Raw genomic sequence first — 15,544 nt, forward strand, 5'->3', positions numbered from 1 at the left:
TGCCATATTGAAAATTCCGCCACCTACTGGAGTGGAGATGCGAAAGCAGTTCATTGCAACTCCCAATGTTGGTCTCCTGTTCTGTAGGCTCTAGGTTGAAAATAGTGACATGTTATCTACAGCGGGCTTTCACACCATGTTTTATTTATTTATTGTATTATTCCATAATTTGTGAGGCACCTTGTTGTATTGTACAAAAAGCCTATGTTTCTTTGGACAACAGCTCTGTTTATTTCAACTGTAGGTCTACAGTGTGAAGGATTCCAATGAAAGATGTGAAATGTTTTGTGAGGTTTAAGTCCTATAAACAGCCTTTATTGGCTTGCAGGTAAATTTACCAGTGTCTCTTTGTCTCCTGTCTTTGAACAAGCTGGTTTTACTTCTGTATCTTTATAGCATGTGCTTCCTTATAGATTTTGTATATGAGTAAGTCAGTACATTTGAACTCTTTACTATGTTTACATAGTAAATAAAGCTTTTAAAATTATTGTTGTAGCACCACTCTTTCTAGCATTGCCTAAACCTGTATGTGTTTATGCCAGTTTCCTGAATATTAAATGTATATTAAAACATTATTATAAAACAAATATAAACAAATACTTAAGAATATATGAATGTTATTCAACAGGTTCTACCATATAATAGCACTGTATGCTTATAATAACATATAATAGCACATATTACCACCAAAAGCAGTAATGTCCAAAATATGTACTGTGATTAGTTTTATGTTTGCTAGTTGTAAATGATTTTAGATTATATTTCTATTCAATGTTATAATTTGCAGAATTATAATATGGGGTTTGTTGTAATGTACTCCCAAGGTAGACGTGAATACAAATAAATAAATGTGAATTAAACTACTATACTTTAACTAAAAATATATCTTGTTGATCACGCCAAGTCTCAGGGCAAAAGGATGGTTTAATAGAAAGTGTGCAAACCAAAAACCCGTGCAATAGATCCAAATCAAGGATATAATGACCAGCGGTCAACTGGTACAAAGACAAGACATATATAGGCAAACAAACGACCCTCAGGTGAGACGGAACACGGGCTCCGCCCACCTGAGGGACGCACACGACATAACAAAACAACAACAACAACAGTCGCTGTGGACGGAGGCGACCGGTAGGGGGCCGCCTCACCCTGACAAACATAATGCTAATTGACTTAACTTTAAAAAGTACTGAAAACTCTGAATTGTTTTTACAGAGGAAATTTTTATCAATTGATGTAATCAATTTAATGTATTACTGTAGTTTATAGATTAATGTGGTGATAACTATGCCTTGGAGTAAAGTAACAGAATGGCTCTGAGCTCAGTCATGATGGTAAGTCCACTTTGCATGGCTGTTCAGAGCATCTCAGAGCTGTATGTTGTCTAAGAACATTATCTCCTCTAATCTTCTTTCCCTTCTGTTACATGCAGGTGGGGAAGTCAGACGCAGCTCAATAGATAAAACAGAGATTTGATCCAATTTGCTTTGAAACACGTCATGCTTTGGGATTTCATCTACAGTTTTGCATCTTCTTGGTACTGATTTGGCTACATCATAACAGAGGGGACTAAACAATACAATTTTAAGGACAAAATGGAGGGCTATGAAATCCGTCAGCAGAAGCTAGACAATCAGGTAAGACTGCACAGCTCTCCTCAATTTGGTTTCCCCTACCAGAACCTTTGAAATCCATGAAATCATGTTTTTTTTTTACCAACCAATTATAATTTTATTTACAGCATGCAAATCTGAATTTTTGTATCCTAATTTTTAATTGAATTATCTGTATAAAGTATTGGTAATCATTAGCAATATATCTGAGGCTAAGAGACATTTTACCTTGATATTTAACATATAGACAACAGATCTTACACTGTACATGTAATGATTATACCAACAGCGAACTCTTTTAATGAAGAAGCAGCAGAAGAGGAGAGCTAATGCCCAGATGATGACAGCCAATCCCGATATTCAGATAAAGAGCCACAGGCAGAAAGCCGAGGCTGAAGACATGGCTTTGTTACTCAGTCAGTCTCTAAGTAGCAGCTCCTTAAATGGTAACCATAAATATCCTCTCTCCTAAAGTCAATCTGTCGCTTGAATATCAAAGTTTTTATTAGATACATTTTAAATCATTAGTCTGGGCCAGAAAGTCATTTTCAAAGTCAAAGTCAAAGTGAACTTTATTGTCAATCCGACCATGCAATGTTGATTATACAGAGGATCAAAATTACCCCAAAACTCAAATGTGCAGTAAATCTAAAGAGAACATGGACACAGCATGAGTAGACAGGCATGAGTAGACAGATACTGAGTGTGCATTTAAAGTCAGAGAGATAATTAAATAAGTTATTAAGGGGAGTTTTCAAGGTGCCGTAATAAGGTGCAGTATATCAAATACAGTAAATAAAGTGTAAAGTGCAAAGAGGTAGCATGCAGGAACAACTGTAAACATGTTATCCATGCATACACAAATACAAGTGCATACGTATGTTTAATACACACACACACATACACACACACACACACACACACACACACACACACACACACACACACACACACACACACACACACGTCTTAATTGAGTTAAGAGTTAAGGGAAATGCTTTTACTGAGTCTGGAAGTCTTGCATCAAATGTTGCGGAAGCGTTTTCCAGATGGTAAGAAGTTGAACAGTTTGTGTGCAGGATGGGTGGGATCTTTGCTGATACCGATGGCTCTCTTGATCCTGTGGTAAAGGTTTTGAGAACAAAGAGTGATTTTTTTCCTTTACGGTAGCAGGTTTTCATTTTCCTGTAGTGTCTTTTTTAGTCTTTATGTGACTATGTTTTATTCTTGTCTGTGGCATTCATGTGACATTCATGATACCCTCTCTCTCTCTCTCTCTCTCTCTCTCTCTCTCACACACACACACACACACACATTCAGACACTCAGCTTGAACAGGCTCATGATAACATGGTTGAAGTGATCAGTCTAGGTGAAATGAACATCTCATCTCAAACATCAGTGATATGGGATATGTCTCCACCTGACCCATCCCTCACCAAAACTGAACTGAGTCCAGATAACCCAACAAGTCTTATACATACACCAGATACAGAGAATCAAACAGAGGGGACAATGAAGAAAAAGGGGGTTAAGAAGGCTCAAGGAAAACGTACGTAAATACACAGTACTACAGTGCAGAGTTTGTTGAGGATAATCACCATTATTATATTTTTGCCATAAAATATGTGCCCTATTCAAATAATAGCCATTGGACCAGCTACCAGCTTTGGCTGGTACATTCACTGTACAGTTCATTACTTACTTCTAGAAAAGTAAGACTGGTAGTTGGATTTGAGGTCTTACTGTTATAAACTATTTTCTGTTACATTTAGTATTTGGACCTCATGATGTGGGAGATGAAGAGGAACCAAAAGATAAGAAAATTATGAAGAAAAAGAAAAAGAAGAATGACACTATAGACAAAGTCAAGAAAACAGAGGACGAACTAAGTATTAACTAGTATTAACTCAAACACCAGCATTTATGCCACCTAAACACTTTTAAATTTCTGTTTCCCACAAATACACCACATCTGGACAGCTGGCCATCACACTTCCTGCTGACATCCGCTGAATCCAGATCAGCCATTATTTTAGCACTCATCACTCATGAACGTTTCCCATTTCAGTAAAACGTCCACTGCACCATTCTTGTGCCAATGTTGCTTCTGGGGCAGATTAGAACTCTGTAGTATGCAGTGCAACATAGGATAGGCAAGACTGCATAATTTTATCACATGCTAGCCCCACTCTGTGACTTTGTATGGTCTGCGTTTTAATGGTTGAGCTTTCATAATAATAGAACAACTGATGAGTTTCATGCTTTAGCCTGTGGGGGCAGCTGTGGTCTAAAGGTTAGAGAAATGGGCTCAGTACAAAAGGTCACCACTTACATCGCCTGGACTGGCAGGAAAAAATAGGGGTGGGGGAAGAGATGGAGCCCCCACTTCCCCCAGTATTCATGGATGAATACCACCAAACTGTCACCAGGCATGGAGGCTGGTGGTGGTCCACTGACACTAGTTGCTCCCCTGGGGCACCTCTTTTTTTTTTTACTCATTTATATACACCTGTTACCATTGGACATTATGTAAAGCTAGGAGGGGTATCTATAAACATTTGGTAATACAGTGTATTTATTAGCACATAATTTTAACTTTCCTTTGCTAGCAATTCAGATTGATTCAGTGATAGAGGTGAACATCAAAGAGGAAAATGAAGCTAAATACAGTAAGGACGAAAGGAGTGACTGGTCTGACAGCCCAGGTTCTTCTACTCCAAAGAAAAAACTTTTGACTGCAAGTGAGTTAAACAAAATTAAGTTATTTTAAATAAATTATGGAATTATTTCATTTTATGTCCCCAGTCCCAGTACACCTACTGGTCCAGAAATCACTTTTCACAATTTAATGTTGATTCACTCTCTGATGTTCCTTATTTGTTATGCACATACTGTATGAGACTATATATTGTTACTGTGTATTGTTTCTAACATTACTTTAACTATCAACAGCAAGGTGCCATCTAAGTGAGACTGATGATGACAGTGAAGTTGAGGAGGACAAGGAACACAAGAACATTTTAAAAACTCAGAAGAAAAGCAAAAGAGGAATAAAGAATAATTACAGTCTTGCTTCACTAAATACTAACTACAGGCAGTCCTCGTCAGAAAGTCAGTCCACAGACATAGAAAAAGTAAATCTAAATCCCTCACATTTTATTAGTGTACTTCTGCTATCCAGAATTCTGTACTTGTCATATGAATCTGCATTTCTTCCATGTTTCCTGTATTTTGCCAGGCTTCTCCAGTCTCCATAGAAGAACGACAACAGTTTGCCCTTCGCCCTGCTCCAAGGGATGTAACAATTCAGTGTAGAATCACCAGGGACAGGAGAGGAATGGAAAAAGGAATCTATCCTGCATATTATCTTCACATGGAAAAAGAGGATGGGAAGAGAGTGAGAGAAAAAAAGTTGATTTAACATGTTTATATCTCTGCAGCTGTATTGTTTTATTTTTTACTGTGCTGCTGTTCTGTTTCATCTTTTAGATCTTTCTCATGGCTGGCAGAAAAAGGAAGAGGAGCACAACTTCAAATTATCTGATCTCTGTTGACCCTACTAATTTATCCAGAGACACAAGTAGCTATATAGGGAAACTAAGGTCTTGTCCTTTTTCTCACCGTATCTCACTTGGCCAAAATAATCAGAAATGTATTTTTGTGATGTTTAATTGTGATACTCTCCTCTCAGGTCCAATGTTTTGGGGACTAAATTCACAGTGTATGATAATGGAGTGAATCCAGAAAGGAAAGCATTCATAAAAGAAACGGAGTTACTTCGACAAGAGCTTGCAGCAATATGTTACGTAGGTCAACAACATTGTTAGGATCTCAACAAAGATTAAACTCTATAAACTACAGGAACTAAACTACACATTGCTTACTTGCACACAGGAGAAAAATGTGCTGGGTTTTAAAGGTCCCAGAAAAATGACAGTGATCATTCCTGGCATGCATGAGGATGATGAAAGAGTCATCATTTGTCCAAAAAGTGTAAGTTTTAAAAATCCCTGTGAAAGTCTGTCCAACGCCAAAGATTCATGTTAACAAACAGAGTTCATAGCTTTTCCAGTAGCTTTCTGAACCATATTGCTGTCATATAAAGAATACAAAATATACAGATTTTAATTTTAAGCTTTCATAACATCAAAAAATTAAATAGCTACTAAATAACTCTTTTACCAACTGATCCCTCCCTCAACCCCTCTCTCACACCTCAGGAACTTGAATCTCTGCTCACTCGCCATGAAAATGGCAACAAAGATAATTTAGTCTGCCTTGTGAATAAATCACCCAAGTGGAACGAGCAGACTGAGTCTTATGTATTAAACTTCCATGGACGAGTTACGCAGGCATCTGTGAAGAACTTTCAAATTGTTCATCCTGAAAATGGTAACTTGGAGCAAACCCTCATTATGCATTTCCTGTTTGTGAATGCAGAGGTGCAAACAGCAGTTTTGTGCTAACTGTTATAAAGATATCAAACAAATGAGTAATTGTGATTTTCACTTGTATCTTGTCCAGACGACTACATGGTAATGCAGTTTGGGAGAGTGGCAGAAGATGTGTTCTCCATGGACTACAGCTTTCCCATGTGTGCACTGCAAGCCTTTGCCATCACCCTGTCTTCTTTTGATGGCAAATTGGCTTGTGAATAACTCATTTCATTATAATATAATATAAATTATATGAATTTGCTAATTTGCTTCTTGTTTCCCTTTTATAAATACTGGTAACTAGGACAGAACTTATTGTTTGTTATTATGCTACTATAGATGCAACTGGTTTAATAATATGTCATGTGCAATACGTAATATAATAGACAAGTAAAGGCTTAAGAATTTTACTTTCCCTTTCTAACCTGAAAGTTTTTCTTTTATAGTGAGTTAGTTCCTAAAATTATGCCAGGCTTCAAACAACAAGACGAATCAAGGCTGCAGCTTCTTTGTTTACATATACTAGCCTTCTTTTAACTATTAAGATACAGGACAATAATACATTTTACACATAATACATAATACATCTTAACACATGTCATACGCTCACACATACACACACGTGTACTTTAATAAGACAAGTGGAGATATAAAAAATCGTAGAGAACTATGCAGTTTCCAGAGATATATTTCTATATACATAAATGAAGAAGATTAATAGTAACAGATATTCAAGATTGTAGTGACGTACAGTTTCCAGAAAAACAGGACGTTTCGAACAAAGGTCCTTCATCAGCTGTGCAAACAAAGCTTCCTGTTTCTATAAATAGATAGAAAGCTAGAGAGAGAGAGAAAGAGAGAGATATTAAAAATTGTAAAATACATTTTACATTTAGAGCACTTAGTAGGCATTCTTATGCAGAGATCCAGTGCTTTGCAATCTGTGTCTAGAGTAGATAGGACAGAATTCAATATACATTTGAATCAGATTGCTGCAAAGTTACATATATAAACATTTATTTTCAAATACATTTAAATATATGTAAAAAGTAAATATAAAATTTGTTTATTGTGCCATCAATACAAATCCTTGAAGATGAACAAAATAAAAGATGAAAAGCACACTAGATGGTGATGATGTACCTTAAATGGTGGACGCCAGCCCCCGAAGAAGAAAAGTACTCGTGAACGACTTTGAATGGAAACTCCCTTCTTCAGTTGTTGATGTCAACAGTTTTAGTGTTAGATGAAGTAACAGAGCCTTCAGAGTCCATTTACAAACGGAGCAAGAATGCGCGACCGAACCAAGGAGTTGGGAAATGTAAGTTAATTAATGTGCAGAGACCCTCAGATAATCGAAACTAGCTGGTTTGCAAGCGACTGCTAGCTACGTTAGCTATGTTTGTCAGAAATGGTAGCTAGCTAGCAATGTTAGCTCACTAGCTAGCTGTTTGTCATTGCTACTAGGCAATCAACTAGTTAGTAAAAAGCAGACAGGCAAATGTTAATATATTTCCCCATCACACCGTGTTACAAATATACAATGCAGCTGCCCTAGGACAGATATTCTTCTGTGTAGCACTAATAGCTATCTAGCGTTCTCCTAACTTAACTATGTTAGCTAGGTAGCTAACTTGGCTATTACAACAACCATGCTCTAGTCCTACCGCATGAGCTGTCATGTGTAGTTGTAGCTCAAGCTGGAGTTCTTGTCACTTCGAGAAAGAAACAAAACACTTGTTACAAGATGTCGGCCAGTTTTCTACGTTACCTAGCTGTCCTAGCTGTCATCCCTCCAGCAAGCCACAGTTACACCTTGTTTTTTAGACTCAACAGTGCTAAAAGTTTATTTAGTGCGCGACGTTTTCTTTTCGTTTACTGTATGTTAACTGGCTATCATATCTAGCTAACTGATAAATCGTCTCTAATATACATTCAATACAGTCTGCACAGAATTCAGATGACGATGATGAAAGTACAGCTCTCATGATCAAACCGGGCACGGGGGCCGCCATAAAGAACGACAAAGAAAATGAGGCGTTCTTTAAGAAGGTAAAACTGACATTTCTAACGTCTTACCCTTTAACTTTGATTTAAGTCATTTTAACATTTCACCTTACTGCAGTTATAGCATCATTGTACACACAAATGTGTGTGTGTGGGGGGGGGGGGGGGGGGGGGGGGGTCAGTAGATCATCTGATCATCTTTTCCTTAACATGCTGCTCCAGTTTGCCATGCAAACAGATATTTATTAAAGTTGCAGTCGATCAGATTGGACTTTGGAGCAAGTACAACTACAGGCCCCTCCCACTCCGCTCCAGCCACACCTCTAGAGCCCCTCCCCAAATGAGGCTGCTGTTCCTTGTGAAATGTAAACATTGCTGGCCGACAACCAAATAAATCTTTTAGACGTCAAATATAATTTACAGGAATTGGATTAACTCCGTCAAGGTTGAAATTTCAGGATCTCCAGGACATCATCCTCCTTGCCTGCAATTAGAGCCATTATCCATCTTTTATTATTCAAATGCATTTAAAGAACAAGTACAAACCTATTTAAATGTTTAATCGTTTGGTTGATGTCATAAACTGTTGTGAATAGTACTTAAAAGCAGTAAACTCCTCATGAGGACATTTAGCTGTGTGACCAAGACAAACCGCAAACTAATATGGGACCTTCACAAAGTTTCAAACTTTCAAATTATTTTACCTTAGCCTCAGAAACAAGCTAACATTAGCCTGACATAAGTTAGATGATAAATGAGCTGTGAAGTGGTGGTTGTTCATCCTCTGTTGCTTTTGAAACATGCCTCATGCTGCTCATTGATTGCACCGAGTAAAGAAGTGTGTACACAAGCAGTGGTTGACGCCGTCAGACACGCACCCTGGCACTGAATGGTGGTTTTGATTTGGGAGTGGTGGATTCTTGCAGATGGCATTAGGAGGAATAGGTGGATCAAGATGATGATCTTATAGTTTCATTTCTCTTGACTAGCATGTCTTGGATGTTTTTATTTAACCTGTAGGAGTCTAGTGAAGACGCTTTAAAAAGGGATGCTATCTCTGCATCATTCAGGAGAATTCAGAAGTGTTAAATTAAAACATTTTATTTATAGCTTGATAAGTGAGCACCAAATTAATTAACAGATTGTTTACACATCAGTGGATATGTTTTCAGATTAGGTAAAACACATGCAAAGACATCATAACGTCCTTAGGAAATCAAGTTATGAAAATTGTACATTATGAGGTCTGGTTGTATTGTTCAAAAATATTTCTCAACATATTCAACAAAGATTGTCCCATTTTAATATCCATATTAACTCCTCGTATGTGTGAGTGGTAATGGAAGTCAAAGCCAAAGCAGTTTATAGTTAACACAAGTTAAAGTTAATAACAGCATTAAGAGAATATATATAGGAGTGTTTTTCTGGGAGGATCTTTTTTTAATGTTTTGCATCTGCCTTACTGCCCACAAACTAACCATGCTTCTACAGATTAAAACAAGATCTCAGGTAGTCAGCAGAGTTCATTAAGCTAGCCACAGATTTCTAAAATTACAACTGTTCTCATGACTTGACTTTCAAGCAAGGAGGTAGGCTGTTATTAGTAATATATTGCTGTTAGACGTGAACTGCATGGTAGCTGTTATCTCTGTGTTGAGAGTACTTGTATTTAGAAGCTAAATAAATGATAAACATCAGAAGAGAGATGCAACCCTGCTCTCTCAAGTGCTGTACATATTCTGTTTGTTATAGCAGAGGTGTTTGTCCAGGTATCAGACTTCAGTGTCTACGAGGCACGGTCATGCTTACATTTTCCCCTGATGTGTGGAGTTGACCATTACTAAAATTCTTGGTAGTGAAAACATAAACCTATAACCTAAACATACAGGATTTAGTTCATATTAATAAGGTTTTTTTTTCCTTTGTGAAGAGTCCAGAATATCTTTGTAATCCGCTTCCATGAGTTTAGCAGTCATTGCAGCTCGCTAGGTAGTTATCTAGCATCATTAAAGGCAAGTGAGTTTGATGCGCACACATTTATCCGATTTGGGGTTTACCTAAAGCATTACTTTAATTAGCACTCTAAGTGAAAGATAATGTCAATCTCGAAGTGAGAGTAATCTATTTGATTCATTAGTAAGGTCTGTCACAAATTACACAGATCACATTTGCATATCCTACCTGACCAGGCAGAATATCACAAAGGCGGAATATCTACGTCCAACTTCATCCCTTTCCCAATGTCCTAATTCTTTTCATTTTGTAAAATGAATGCAATGTTTTGTAAAGTTTCTGGCAACACAGTGTGTGTTTATTATTCACAGTACAAGCACCTGGTGCAGTACAGTGCAGTGTGCTTACCAGATTCCACCATGTTATTTTTAGCCTCACAGTGTTGAGGATGTGCCTCATACAGGAGGTTAATGTAAACGCAAAACAAGATTCCATCTCAGAATCCAGTTTTTCAAACAGGTTTTCTCAAGCACCTATTACATGTGCTGATGTCCATCCTGGGTGAGCTGTACTACCTGAGCAACTTCTGTGGGTTGTAGACACCACATCATGCTACCTCTATGGTGAGAGAACTGACAAAATGCCAAAGTGACCAGATCATCAGCCAGAAAGGATGAGAACAGGGAAAAGGACTGTGGTCACCACCTGCAGAACCACTCCTTTATAGGGGGTGTCTTGCTAATTGCTTCTCATTTCTACCTGGTGTGTGTGTGTGTGTGTGTGTGTGTGTGTGTGTGTGTGTGTGTGTGTGTGTGTGTGTGTGTGTGTGTGTGTGTGTGTGTGTGTGTGTGTGTGTGTGTGTGTGTGTGTGTGTGTGTGTGTTGGGGGAAATGTGTGAGTTGCCAAAAGACTACATGAGACATGGAATCAAAGCATGTGTGTAAATGAACAATTGGTCAAATCAATTAGGTAAAAGACTCGGGTGAAACGTGTACAATTTTCTTGTTTTACATGAAACATCTTTTGTTCTTGCCTTATAGGTCCAAGAGATTCGTGAGGGGCTTGAAACTCTTAAGAAGAAAGTGTCTGAACTGGAGAACAAACAGAAAACAGTTTTAGGAGTAGCTCTACCAGAAGACAGTTAGTAGCTCAGTCATGTATTTTAATGAAACATTCAACTGCTTTTGGTACTGTATTCCCATGAGCTTTCTTGTTCCAAGTTAACATTAGAACAAATTAGTACATGTAATATAAGCAGCACATGATTAATAGCCATAAAATATTGCGTGTAAATATAATTAAATATTTTTATTTATTTAATTTTAATGTGATTTCAGGTATGAAAAAGGAACTTCAGACTCTTAGAGATGAGATCAAAGTCTTAGCTAGCCAGATCCACAAGAAGCTCAAGAGTAAGTCTGATGATTAAATTATTACTATAGAACATGCACTGTAGTTGTTATGTTTTGAATGCGCATTAGTGTCATCATTGATTGACCTACCCATATTGTAGGTCTTGAACCTGACAAAATTGATGAAGATGGCAAATATGTTCCAATAGGCTTAAGAATGAAAAGAACACAGGTATGATGTGTGAGAGGAGGTGTTAGATGTTCAGCAGCACTTCACAACCTTCAGTGGTTTCCTTTTTTTTTCTTGTTTGTTTGTTTTTGTTTACATTTTACAGCTGTTGTTGAGCTCAGTCCTCTCAGGAATCCCCTCTGACCTTTCTTTCACCAGCATGGAGTCTTATCCCGAAATTTTGTTGAGGTGATGGCTGAATGCAACACTATTCAAGCTAAGTACAGAAATAAAAACGTGGAGAGGATACAGAGACAGTTAAAAATCAGTGAGTGTTTTATCCTTTCACATTCTGATTATAAATGACCTTGAATTAGAGTTTAAAACGATGCTTATGTACATGCAGTAGAAAGGTTTTGCAAATTATTGTTTTAGAGTAGTGTCGTATGGTTGTCAGCATCAGGTGACGTAGCCTAACAGAACCACCAAAATCAGAGATTTGCAAACGCATTTACATTTGTAGATGAAAGATCAGGCCAACTTTTCCTCTGCTAACATAACATTTGTCAAGCAGAATAAATGTCCCTAAAAAGCTTTGGAAGAACACACTATAATGTCCTTGCCAGAAAACAGCATCTTCAAACAAAAATGAAACCGAATGGCTTTACACTCTACGGTAAAATATCTTGCAAGTTGCTTTCTTCCAATACTCTTCCACAATTCTAGGTCAAAAGACTAGATCTTTTTTAGACATTTAAGCTTTCGAAACATTAGCATTATACAGTTTGATGAGCTTGCTGTCTTGGAATGTGGCATTGAATGTTTGGTGGTTTTCTGAATATATAAATGCCCGCCTGATCCTTACATGTTGCCATTTTTTTGTTTCAGCTGGTAATGATGTGTCTGATGAACAGTTAGAAACGATGCTGGAGAGCGGACAGACAGACGTGTTCACTCAGAATGTGAGCTTTGTGATCCACGTATTACTGATCTAAAGTTTTAATTGGATTTATTTGGGGGTTTCCAGTGGCCATATGCATGATGTTTATTTTAGAGAATTGATATAATTGGGTCAGATTACAGAACGGTCACTCCAGCAGTTTTCAGCAGTTTTGATTTTCATTTTTCTCACATTGATATTTTATTGATTATATATAGCTAGGGTTACTTTGTTGATGGTAGTAACTGAATTGGTTGGGGTCCTCAATGTAGCATGCTGCAATTATAGTTTATATGATTATCAACTACATTCAGTTAATCTCACATTTCTGTTCAAGTTCTGTTTCTTGCTTTCTATGGAGTGAGAGTTAATTTGGTAAGATCCTTTACATAATCAAAGCTACTTCCTCCTTATAATGTGTATGTATGGATGTATGCACCTGTATACAATAAAACCATATGTAAAGGTATTAGGAATCCCATAACTTGCAGTAAAATTCGTAATTCCCTTTAAACAGTTCCCATGACATCTGTGAGTGTTGGTTTTGTTTTGCTGTCCTGTCATCATTGTTAATATCGCTTTTCAACTGCAAGTTTTACTGTCATTCCTCCATATACTTAATATACATTGATACCAGTTGTTGCTTCTTTTGGTCCGTGGTGCAATACAACAGCAGAACAGCACACAGGACTACAAGATGCAAATGCACAGCTGTGCTGGAAGAGTACAAATGTTGTGGCATCAGGGCTAATGATTAGTGCTGCATGATCCCATTACCTCCGCCTGCCGCCAGTTCCCTCCTCGCACTGTGGTGCATGTCACCAGTTTATTGGAGAACTACATTTTTATGCAGATCTTAGGAGACGCTAAAGCTACCAAGTTGGCTCTGAATGAGATTGAGACACGGCACGAGGAGATTGTGAAATTGGAAAGAAGCATCAGGGACCTTCATGACATGTTTCAGTACCTTGCCATGGAAGTGGAAGCACAGGTGAGTAATGTATTTATAGAGTTATAATACGTACGGAGTTAACAGTATGTATCGGTTTATAATAAACAGGCTTATTTTTAATTCCTTTCCAGACATTAAGAGTATGTTGTGCGTTTTAGTTTTTTTTTTTTTTTTTTTTTTTAAGAATTTACCAGGCTCGGGTTCACATCACTGCTTATGGACTGATTTTGCTTGCAGGGGGAAACAGTGAATCGTATTGAAAGCAACATAATAAGCTCTGAAAACTACGTCGAGACGGCTGTTGAAGAAACTGGGCAAGCAGTTGTTTCTCAAAACAGAGCACGCAAGGTTTGTATTCACAGCTTCATCACAGAGTTTAAGTTAATCGAAAGTGTCCAGCTGCAGTTCTAAAATAGTTTTATCATTGTTTTTTCCCTTAGAAAAAGGTGTGGATTGCAATATGCTGTGCAGTTTTAGTTCTTATAATAGTCATTGCCCTGGCTGCTAGTTTCGCAGGCTGAGGTGAGTTAACATTCAGAGTTGCAACCTAATGCAGTGTACTACACAATTCAATGAAAATTACATTCGCATCTCCTCAGAAGCAGTTGTTTTCCTTCTGATTCTCTACACAACACTTGCTTTTAGTTATTCATGCTAGCATGTTTAGGGCATTCTCACTGATTTACTTAAAAACTTTAAACTTCACTAATAAAAGTCTTATTGCTGTATTGAATGCTACCATGTTCATGTAACTAATGTGATCTTTTCTCCATTGCATTTTTCTCTGTGATATTCTTGTCAGATATAATGTAAAAGACAAGGTGATCTCCTATTTCTAGCTTTTAGAGAAGTGGAACCTGAATTAACCATACTTCTGACCACATCAAACCTGTTTATTGAAATACACTTGAGTGAGAAATCCACAGGATATGAATATATTTGAGTAGTTCTACTTCAAAGGCCTTTTTTAATCTGTAATCTTTTTTACTCTTTTTTTCAGTGTTTTCTTATGGGTCTCACCTGTCTGGCATTTCAAGAAAAAAAATACTGTGTTTTTCAGTTTCTAAACCTAACTAACATTCTCATATGTTTATAGTCTTCTCAACACTTTCAGGTCTTGCATTCATTTATTCTTGGATGGCAGAAACTATAATCTTCCTTTCAGTGTTAATATCCTAGCAGAATGGCCTTCCATGTATATTGAACTGCAGACATGTAATATTTTTCTTTTATTTTTTGTGCTGTACTACATTTGATTCTCTGTAAAACCAACACTTATTCTCACCAATAATGACTCTAGAAAAGGAAAAAACACTGGAGTTCTCAGGAAAACCCCATGTGAGACAAATTATTAATATATGCATAATTATGCCACAATGTAAAGATCTCAATTTTAGAGGTTTGAGCTTTTTGTGCTATTTTTATCATTTTGAAAATGTATTGAATATATTTCTTGGTGTTGCTCTGTATTGTTTTGTGAGTTCTTGAACAGAATGCTATTTCAACACTTGAAGTTTCTGAAGATGAGTATCCACATCATCTCTGTATATACACAGTTGTCTTTTATTGCTTTTACATTGCAGTATCAGCTCCATAATTCATAATTACTGCTTGTCATAAAATAACATGATGTACATGTTGTTTTTCCAAATGTCATAAGTTTGTATTTAGGTCTATAGTGTTGGCTGCACCCTAGAATTGCAGATAGGCAGTTTCAATTGTTCATCACTCATTTTAAGAAAAATATACAGATAAAGGTGCTGCAGGTGATTAATTTGGGCTTCGTCTCAAATAGGCCAGGTGCCTTTTGCTTTAGCAACTTTTGATACACTTGTATAGTTACTTACTTTAAAGTGCCTCTGCCTTGGTGCTTTACTCAAGACTTCTATTATTGTATGCTACCTAAATGAGTTTAGTGGAGGGTAAGATCAAGAGAGTATATAATGTGTTTTGGTGCATGATAAGGTGTACTGAATTTTGTACTGAACTATCTGATCCTGGTTATTGTAATGTAGAACTATTGTTTTTAAAATAAAGTAAATCTTGTACTAAAGTGTTGCATTTAATTTTCCCGATATTTTAACATTGAATATTTAGTTTTATACTGATTATATATTTCT

General features: G+C 37.0%; 2 protein-coding genes and 1 long non-coding RNA gene across 3 annotated transcripts; 2 read left to right on the forward strand and 1 right to left on the reverse strand.

The window, feature by feature from the left end:
- Window positions 1–27: 27 nt before the first annotated feature.
- On the reverse strand, window positions 28–7,330 carry LOC143510756 (uncharacterized). The gene is made up of 4 exons (XR_013130079.1): window positions 7,195–7,330; window positions 6,803–6,889; window positions 2,618–2,733; window positions 28–90 (listed from the first exon to the last, which is right to left on the reverse strand). It is a non-coding gene; the product is annotated as an uncharacterized LOC143510756 (long non-coding RNA).
- LOC143510753 (tubby protein homolog) lies at window positions 1,944–6,273 on the forward strand. Its single transcript, XM_077000432.1, has 11 exons — window positions 1,944–2,059; window positions 2,934–3,164; window positions 3,388–3,504; window positions 4,225–4,356; window positions 4,568–4,749; window positions 4,854–5,012; window positions 5,105–5,217; window positions 5,307–5,421; window positions 5,510–5,608; window positions 5,836–6,007; window positions 6,140–6,273. Exons 1-11 carry the CDS (start codon window positions 1,951–1,953, stop codon window positions 6,271–6,273), a joined length of 1,563 nt encoding a protein of 520 aa, XP_076856547.1. The 5' UTR covers window positions 1,944–1,950.
- On the forward strand, window positions 7,187–15,477 carry stx4 (syntaxin 4). The gene is made up of 11 exons (XM_077000433.1): window positions 7,187–7,372; window positions 7,996–8,103; window positions 11,052–11,151; window positions 11,349–11,423; window positions 11,525–11,595; window positions 11,752–11,860; window positions 12,421–12,494; window positions 13,326–13,463; window positions 13,662–13,772; window positions 13,865–13,946; window positions 14,425–15,477. Exons 1-10 carry the CDS (start codon window positions 7,343–7,345, stop codon window positions 13,943–13,945), a joined length of 897 nt encoding a protein of 298 aa, XP_076856548.1. The 5' UTR covers window positions 7,187–7,342; the 3' UTR covers window position 13,946; window positions 14,425–15,477.
- The last annotated feature ends 67 nt before the right edge of the window (window positions 15,478–15,544 follow it).

This window comes from Brachyhypopomus gauderio, chromosome 3, assembly GCF_052324685.1.
Source record: "Brachyhypopomus gauderio isolate BG-103 chromosome 3, BGAUD_0.2, whole genome shotgun sequence".
In the NCBI taxonomy this organism is placed as follows: domain Eukaryota; kingdom Metazoa; phylum Chordata; class Actinopteri; order Gymnotiformes; family Hypopomidae; genus Brachyhypopomus; species Brachyhypopomus gauderio.

Bases quoted from the DNA above. Each gene is read 5' to 3' on its own strand.
- stx4 (XM_077000433.1), top strand. From the start codon at position 7,343: ATGCGCGACCGAACCAAGGAGTTGGGAAAT. The intron at 11,861-12,420 runs GTGAGTGTTTTA...TTTTTGTTTCAG, and splicing joins ACAGAGACAGTTAAAAATCA to CTGGTAATGATGTGTCTGAT. The intron at 13,773-13,864 runs GTTTGTATTCAC...TTTTTCCCTTAG, and splicing joins CTCAAAACAGAGCACGCAAG to AAAAAGGTGTGGATTGCAAT.
- LOC143510753 (XM_077000432.1), top strand. From the start codon at position 1,951: ATGATGACAGCCAATCCCGATATTCAGATAAAGAGCCACAGGCAGAAA. The intron at 3,505-4,224 runs GTATTAACTAGT...TTCCTTTGCTAG, and splicing joins GAAAACAGAGGACGAACTAA to CAATTCAGATTGATTCAGTG. The intron at 5,609-5,835 runs GTAAGTTTTAAA...CTCACACCTCAG, and splicing joins TCATCATTTGTCCAAAAAGT to GAACTTGAATCTCTGCTCAC.